This window comes from Urocampus carinirostris, chromosome 12, assembly GCF_059441175.1.
Source record: "Urocampus carinirostris isolate Australia breed hairy pipefish chromosome 12, RoL_Ucar_1.0, whole genome shotgun sequence".
NCBI lineage: Eukaryota > Metazoa > Chordata > Actinopteri > Syngnathiformes > Syngnathidae > Urocampus > Urocampus carinirostris.
Window position 1 is genome coordinate 3,603,358 of NC_142360.1, and position 9,022 is coordinate 3,612,379.

At 39.4% G+C, this 9,022-nt stretch overlaps 1 protein-coding gene across 6 annotated transcripts in view; it reads left to right on the top strand.

Annotated features, from left to right (window-relative positions):
- Nucleotides 1-9,022, top strand: part of LOC148354678 (CUGBP Elav-like family member 5) — a 492,473-nt gene that overhangs the window by 427,033 nt on the left and 56,418 nt on the right. For 3 of the 6 annotated variants that reach the window (XM_088349927.1, XM_088349933.1, XM_088349932.1), the window contains one exon: nucleotides 7,214-7,382. In XM_088349927.1, coding sequence (XP_088206053.1) covers nucleotides 7,214-7,382 — 169 coding nt within the window. The remainder of the gene's footprint in view (nucleotides 1-7,213; nucleotides 7,383-9,022) is intronic. The other 3 variants (XM_088349929.1, XM_088349930.1, XM_088349928.1) reach the window with 2 other exon arrangements.

Consider the following 9,022-nt stretch of genomic DNA (forward strand, 5'->3'; position numbering starts at 1 on the left):
CACAACTTCAAAGTTGGAATTTTCTTTTTTTATTTTAATGTGGATTTTACTGTGGCATCTCTCTCTTTTTTTTAACAAAAGTCAAATGACTTCTTACTTTACTAATAAAGACATTTTTTTAAAACGAGAAGCTAAATAATCACCTATTATTTGTTCAATAGCCGTTTCTTTCACTCGCATGATATTGCTAAATAATTATCACAGCACACATCAATAATATCAAAATGTATGTACATAAAGATTAACTGACTGGGATTTAACCTTTTTATTGAATTACTGTCACTTGATAAAAAAACGATGGAATATGTGTATAAAATATTTTGTAAAAATTATAGGGTTCCCGCGGATCGTTGAAAAGTCTTAAAAGGTACTCTATTCATGATTCTAAAATTAAGGTCTTATTTATGTCATGAACCAGAACAGGATCAGGACCCAAACGCGTGACGTTCTCACACAAGCCTTTTAATTTACGGGAAATGGGGAGTCATGCACGTTAGGTAGCAGTCTGGCGTGAAATGATAGGAAGCCAGAGGCCGACGAGATCGATACCAATTGCCCGAGTAGATATTGGACGGATGGGGTCGATACCGGACAGGACGGACAGACAGGATTGATAATGAAACAGGATATAGAAAATAAACAGGACAAACAAGACGGGAACGAAAACCGGAGAGAATAATAAACAGGACCAAAATAGACGGGAACGAAACTGGAAATCGATATTAAACAGGACAAATATAAATGGAAACAAGTACCAACAGGAAGACAGGACCGAGTCAGAACCTACGTCTTGCGGGGCAGAGTTTCATTGACAGACTGACAAAGGAAAATTGAGAGCACTAAGTTTAAAAAGGCGGAAAGCCAATCTGTCAATGAGCCGCAGCTGGCAACCGTCACAATTTGGCATTAAAATGTCTTAAAAATGAAAATGCAAAGATTTAGTAATAATTATCACTTTTTCATCTCCAGGAAGTACAAGATTCTTATGTTTTTCCATGCGTGTTTTTGGATTATGCTACACTCAAAATTATAATGGCCTTTAATTTATGTGGTATTTTGTTTGTTTCAATTGTGTTTTTTTGCTCCTATGTTGGATTTCATAAGGCATTAAAAGAATAAAAGAAAGTGTTGAATTTTATTGTTGGAACCCTGGATTACCTAAAAGTTTACTAAGGTTATTCAATAAATAATCAAAATTCGACTTAGCCATGATTTTCTTCTACATGCCACAAGAGGGAGACCTCACTGAGCAAAGACCGCATTTAAAAAAGAGAAAGAGTGAATGATGACTCAACAAATCATCAATCCGCTACCGACCAGAACAGTAACATTAATCTGTTCTGTGGTGGGTATCGCAAAGTGAAACTGCAATATAGCAGGGAATAGAAAACTAGCTAATTAGCTGTAGCTTGCCTTTTGAACTCCCGGTCTCTAAACATCAAAATAAAAAATGCCTCCTTATTTTTAATAATACTCTCGATTGTTGATTGTCTTGGCCATGCAAGCTTTGTTTCTGAGGTTAGCGGTATTTTGTTTTTTCCTTTGGCATCACTGCAAGTGAATAGACACCTTGCAAATAAGCAGTATTGCATTACCGACCTTCTAGGTCTTGACAAAACACACAAGATTTGAACCCGAATGAAAATAAAGGCATCATGGGATGTAGCATATCAACATGTTCATGATGGAAGAAACCAACAGCAAACCAGGAAGTTTTAAATAATTGCAAAATAATTTGTTGATGTAGTATAGTGGGGAAAATGCCACAAAGACGGGCCAAAAAACCCATATCCCTTTAACTCTGTCGCCGTATCCCGGGGTCTACTGTATTTCAGTAAATTAAAAAAGTGAGTTTTGTCTCCAATATCCTCTTTATGACTCTTTTTAAACAAAGTAGGGCGCAAACATCTGCTGTTAGCTTAGCATGGGAGTCCAGCTCGAACGATTAGCCACGTGCAATCCTCCTCCGTTGCCACCGTGGGAGGAAGCAGCAAAATTTGTCTTCACCTTAGAGAACAGGTGTATATAGCTGTAACCAAAGAGTACAGTATAGTGCAAGCACCAGCTATGGACGGGATTATAGAGTTGACTTGACAGTCAGTAAATTGGATTTTAGTCAAACCAGGAGGGGGTTTTGTGGGGGGCTGCAACACTGACCAAATTGAAAAACTTGATGGACACTTCAAGGAGACATTGCATTTGTCATGAGCTGACTTCATAAAACATCCACTGTGGTTTCTGTGTCAGTTTATGTCGTTCTGACAAGTTTTGAAAATGTTTATCAGAGCAAGAAAACACGGAGTCGACCATTTTTATTCTTTGTAAGGAGAAAATTTGAAGTGATAGCATATACATAAATAATCCTGGTATATTTCAGATTTACCGTGAGCCTTAACTAAGGGTGATGAAGAGCTGAAGTGGGCACGCTGGGCATCATTAGGTACGAGTGAATAGAAGGGATGTAGGTTTTAAAACGTCTCTCAAAAACAGTGACTTGATTGAGGAAACTAGCTCGAAAACCACAGCTAGCCAGTATTTAAATAGATTTGGTGATATACAGATTGATGGAGTTTAAAGCGACCTGGAAAGCTAGCCAAATTGAGTCAGCTAGCTTGCTTACCACAGCTAGCTAGAAACTAAATAGAAGTGTGGACCGGCATGTGGATGGATGGATGGATGGATGGATGGATGGATGGATGGATGGATGGATGGATGGATGGATGGATGGATGGATGGATGGATGGATGGATGGAGTTTAAAGCCAAGTAGAAGGCTATCTGATTAGCTAGCTTATTTATTTGTTGTAGCTAACTAACTGATCTCTGCTAGCTAGGAACTAATTCAATTTGTGGATGGATGGATGGATGGATGGATGGATGGATGGATGGATGGATGGATGGATGGATGGATCGATGGATGAATGGAGAGATTTCCAACAAAAAATCTACAAAAATGAAACCACAGTAATATTTTAGTACAAAAATACGACCGAAATACTACAGATATGCTATGCAACAAAACTTCTACTATGGAAATACTAAAGAATTCAAAAGAAATACTACAAAAATACAAAATAAAATTCCCAAAATAATCAGAATGAAATGGACTGAACTATTTCAAGTCAGTAAAGTAATTCCGACGCCGTGTTATTCGCATTTTTTGTTTTACTTTTTATATGTGTTTTATCTCGTGTTTTTATTTAAGCATTTTCTTTTAAGTCTCTTCTGATCTTTCTTAAGGGGGAGTGTTTTAAGAATGGTATAACTTTTGGGGGGGGGGTGCTTTGGTTAAATTTGAGGGTGCTTGAACCAGTGCCCCCTCACTAGCCAACAAGTTATCCAGATTATCATTAGATTGTTGTAAAATCAGTTATGGATTTCAGTTTTGGTGTGCCACCCTACGATTTTAAGTGGCCCCATCTGGCCACCTGGTGAAAAAAATTCTGGAGGCGCCAATGGCTTGAGCACCCCAAAAACGGGCTGGAAACACCCATGGGCCCCTTTAAAGTTTGGGCCAGCCCTGGAAGGATAGGTGGATGGATGGGGTGCATGGACGGGCGCACATATGATAAATCAACAGACGCATGTTAGGACCATCGTAAAAAGCCGTTTCGTTTTTCAGACAATGGCGTCTCCTCCCTCTTTTTCATTTCAGCACGGGGCGGCAGTAGCTTAGGAGGTAGAGCGATCGTTTTAGGAATCCCGGCTTGTCCGTGTTACATGTCGAAGTGTCCTTGGGTAAGACACTGAACCCCCAATACCCCCAATAAGCAGGTTAGCGCCTTACATGGCTGCACAGATCACGGCCGCTATTGGGAAATGTGAAGCACATTGTAAAGCGCTTTGGGAAGTCATTGACTTGAAAAGCGCTATATAAAAATGCAGATCAGATCATTTCATAAGCGTGCTGCTGTATTGGTGTTGCGGCATGACCTGCCTTTTTCTGCTAAGGCGTGTGCACGTTTGCAGGAACGTTTGAACTGAAGCCTGAGCTCAGATAATAAATGAGAGCAGAGGAGACGCTTTAACCGGCTGCTAATAGTGACAGTATGTGGGTAGAAAAAATGTGGGTAAGGGGGGGGGGCTGTATTCGGATGTCACTCATAGTATAAGAAACATCGCCTCCTGTTGGATGTGGTCCCTATTTTTAACACGTGCCAGTAATGATGTTGCCGTTCAGTATATCAATACAAAAAATGGGGTCCATTTGATCCCAGCTTTTTGGGGACTGATGCATCAGGCACTACTCGAGTATTTATTTATTCACCTCCATCTAAATAAAGCAGCAAATTTTCCCACTAAACTAGTGATTTATGAACACTTATTCAATGTAGTTTAGGAAAAAACAAATGTAACTTTTAGAAAACAATACATTATTAATATGATATGTACTGTATATTCACTTCATTCCTCGTTTCCTCTAAAAATAGCATCAGCAGCATAATTAACCATAGCTACGCATGCTTTGACAAGGGTCCAGGGCAAATATGGCAAACAACCTTTTCATTGCGCCTTTATTATAGTGTCACGATTGTGCTTTTTTGATCCCAAATGTTTTTGCGAATTTTTTTTAAAAATACAAATAGTCTGCCTTGTCGAAACGACTCAATTTTACAAATAAAATTGTATATACCTATTAACAAAATGATATAAAGTAATGCTTATATGTAATATATTTGTATATGACTAAATAACAATATTTACATATACATGTAAAGGAAAATTAAATTATAATTATCTTTGGTGTGTTGTGAATTGATCTGGTACGGTGTAGTAGTTGGATGCAGGAGGGAAGGAGATGAGGTATTCAAAAAAAGGCCATAAATTTTGCTGGAGCAGTGATGCGTGTGCCTTCTTCCTGTTTTTTGATAATCTCAAGCTTCACCTCTATGGTTGTCATGATTTTGCTTCTGCGTTCAGTGCGTTTATTATATCTGGTAAGTATACTATTTGTTATATCTGAACTGAACAAAGATTAAGAAAAGCATTATGGGAGGGAATTTAGCCACGAGCATATCATCATCTTCATGAAGCTGTGAAGCAGACTAACAGATGACCAATAGCAAACAGGCAGGTTAGAGATCTAACTCATTATGCACATGAAGTTTTTGGGAACGTGCACCTGAAATAATTAGTTGTTGATGTATTATGGAGGGGAAAATTCCTTACAAGGGGCCAAAAAATAATTGTGTTCCACACCGTAATATGAAAACGACTAGTGGAATAATCAGATAATTAAAAGTGGCGTCCATAACTTCAAATTATTCTACTTCCTAATGCCATTTTACGGCTGAAATAATCATTGTGGCCTCTGTCAAAGCCCTCTTATTTCACCTGGAAGTATGTAATATTCTTAAACTTCCTTTTTTATCTTTTTTAGGGTCTGGGGTGGCATTTGGACTGCATTTGACTGTCATTTTCTTACTTTCACCATTTTCATCCTGGAATAAAAGAAATTACACGCGTGTGAAATTACTCCCCTCTTCCCCCCAAGGGTAAAAGTGGAATAAAAGCAGAGTGCAGTCCAGTGGAAAACATATATAAAGGCATTGTTAACATACTTAATAGAGAAAAAATTGTATTTTTAAAAGTACAGTCGGTTGCCAACTGCAAAGTCTCTAACAAAAGTACTTAACAATTCTCAAAGGTTTAAAATAAAAAGGTTTTAACAACGTTTTTGTTGTTTTTAACATTTTAACAACTGATGTTTGCTCTCGGACTCTATGCATTTTATTTCTAATACGTTAGTAAAGCTCAGCCTGGCCTAACCCTCAAGCTCTCTTTTATATCAAAACATATGCATATAAAATGAATAATGTGTTTTATCACAAGCATATTGCCTTAAATGTTACTTGAATTTTACCGAGGCGAGCCAGACTCCATTTCGTTCAATTGTCCAACAACCCCTTTACATTTTTGTCGGTTATTGTGGGTTCACTACTTCACAGATTTAAAATGAATTGATTTTGTTTTGGTTGTCATGAATATCCTTGTATTGTGCATTGTGTTCATCTGGGACAGATTAAGGAGGGCGCTTTGTGTTGGGTGGGTGAGTTTGACTGTCCGTGCGCCGTTACATTGAAAAAAAAATTAATCAATTAAATAGGACTCAAAGGAAAGTCAGAAGAACGCAAAGAAAGGCTAATTGCAAGCGGATGCTTAGTGGATTATTATCAGGTTCCAGAAACGATATGGGGGGTGTCTGGGACAAGGCAAGAGCAATGCTGCTGGTCCGGCTTACTGCTAGCGGCGACGCTAACCACTCTCCGAAGCCACAGCTGCAGACCCTGTTTCTTGCCAACGCCAGGTCCATTAATTATGAAATGGATGACTTGGATCCACCACTCGAGCGAAACCACTACATTTGTGACAGTCTTTTTTTCAATTATAGTGGAAACCCGGCTCAATTCGAGGTTACCTGATGCTAGCGTTAGCTAGCCGGACGCTCTCTAAATTGCTTTCCTACACTGAAAGGAGAAGGCCTCCAATTTTACTTTAGTTTGACAATACAACCATTCATTCAACTGCCATAATGTGTTGTGTTATTATTTCTAGATCTACAGTTGTTATTCTGTTACCGTCTCATACTCTTATTCTGTAATGATGTCATCTTGGGGCAAGTTTATCCCTTTAGGGGCTTTTATAAAGGTGCAGCGGTACTTGGAGGATTTTCACTTTCCACGGGTGGTTTTGGTCCCCATTAACGGCAAAAACCAAGATCTCCGTACTGCCATGATACGAAAGTTCTGCTTTGTAAACTTCACTTTAGTTGCAGCCCTAGTAGGGATGCCCAAACCATCCAAGATGTCATTGCACACTTTGGGTCATCACCTCCATTAATAATAAATCCAAATGAGTTACTTTTTTGTCCCTGAAGCTAAGCTTCCCTGCGAAAAAAATCCCGCTAACTGTTGAGCGACCGCCTGTTTTTTACGGCAAAGTTTCCAAGGAGAGCACATGGCAAGTATGCCCGAGCTCACAGATAACGCTCACACGTCAACATCTTGATTTGTATGAGAGCGAGAGCAGCTGCTGACAGGCTTCCCGCTGCCAGCCCAGACAGATGCGCTAAACATAGGCTGACAGGCTTCTTTTTTTCTTCCCGCTTCCCTTTCTTCTACTCTGCTCCACTTTCTCTTCCCCCTGCGCTCTCCATCCATCAATTTTCCCCATTACCGTCATCTTCCCGGTCCTCCTTGTCCCCTCTTCTTCAGCTCATGCAGCAGCAGGCGGCACTGATGGCGGCTAGCCACGGCGGTTACCTGACGCCGAGCGTTGCCGCCTTCCCCACCACACAAATCCACCAGATGGGGGCGCTCAACATCAACAGCTTGCCAGCCACTCCCATGACCCCGGTGTCGGGTGAGTTTCATCAAGCCTTGGGTGAGCATTTCTTCATTTCTTACGCTTTTATTACGGACCCGTGTGTCATTTTGTGTATCATTTCGTCAGTAGATTTGTAAGTTCCATTCCTGTTGACCTGAGCCAGACGCTTTTCTCAAATTGGAAAAGCCATTTGAAGGCTGACATAAAATGTTAGCTATATAAACATAGAGCATATCAAAAGGGAAAAATGATTAGAGAAAATGTGTTTCTAACTTTTACTATTCTTTAGTAAACAACAGTTGAATATTGCTAAGATTCTTGAAAATAATCATTTCCAAGAAAGCTTCTAAGAAAATGTCTTTTTGTGAAAGGCTGCAATTTAAGCATAACTTTCACTTAGGTGCTTTTGTGATACTTTCAATATCCAAACCAGGGTTGGGGAACTTATGGCTTGCGAACCATATTGGGTCTTTTCATGAACACACATTGCTCGGTGATAAAATATGTCTGATGCAAATTCGTCCATTGTGATCCAATTCAGGGTAAGCTCCAGGGAAAGTTTGGTGTGTGCATATCAGAAGCTACTCTTTTTATACTTGTCCAGTATATAAAGGGCACAGTTTTACCTACAGTTTACAGTCAAGGTGTCACACCAACAGGCCCTGTTTTGGCTGTACATCACTAAATAATCCTTTATATGAAAGCTCATTAAATAATGTATGTTCACTGTTGAGACACATGATAAAAAGCCACACAACAAACTGTAATTACCCACAAACGCAAGCCAAGCACACAGAACAATTAACTATGGAACACAGCACACTCCCTACGAGCTCACAAAATAAGCCACAATGACCTTAAGTAACTGTGGGAGTGAGACAGGTTTAAAGTGGTATATGTGTTGATATGGAACAAAGGCGCTGGCATTTTTTTTCATGACATTTATCAAATCATCTTATGTCATACAGTGTAATAAAATGCACTTAAAAATATATTTTGCCTGTAGAGAGGGTTTGGCAGTTTTGCAGGATTTTGAGTTGAAATATATGGAATGGCTCAGTCTCCCAAAAACAAAATCTAAATACTTTGCTATCATGGCTCTGACCCGTGATCTAAACAATGCTCTATCCTCTTCCCGAGTCACCAAAAATAAAATGTGAAATTTTGATTTTGCTTCGGGCTTGGTCCTGGAAATCAAGTTAGTGTATTTTCACAACCATAAGCTCACATAAAAGTCTCAGATTCTCTTATAATTGTGCAACGTTCTATTGTGCACTGTACCCTGTGTGTGATGTAAAGCATCAGGCGTAGCTGGGAACACGATGAGGCTGCCCACACACTGCATAGCTTAGTGCTTAATTTCGATTTTTGGGGGCGTGGAATGCGATGTTTCTGTGAGATTGTTCACATTTCCTACAAAACGTTTCCATAACAAACGCCATTATATCCGGCTTGCGCAGAGGACACGTGACGTCACATGCAATGCATTGTTTGCGGAAGTGCTCATGGATGCTAACGTCGTAGCGTATCCAGCAATTTTTGCCCAATTTCGTTGTCACAATATGTTAACCCATTTTGTAACAATGACAATAAAGGTATATTCTATTCTATTCTATTCTAATTTGATTTACCGAGCTGAATATAGTTGTCCCCCCCAATTATTATTAAATCGAAAACCTCACTTTTCCTCTATTGAA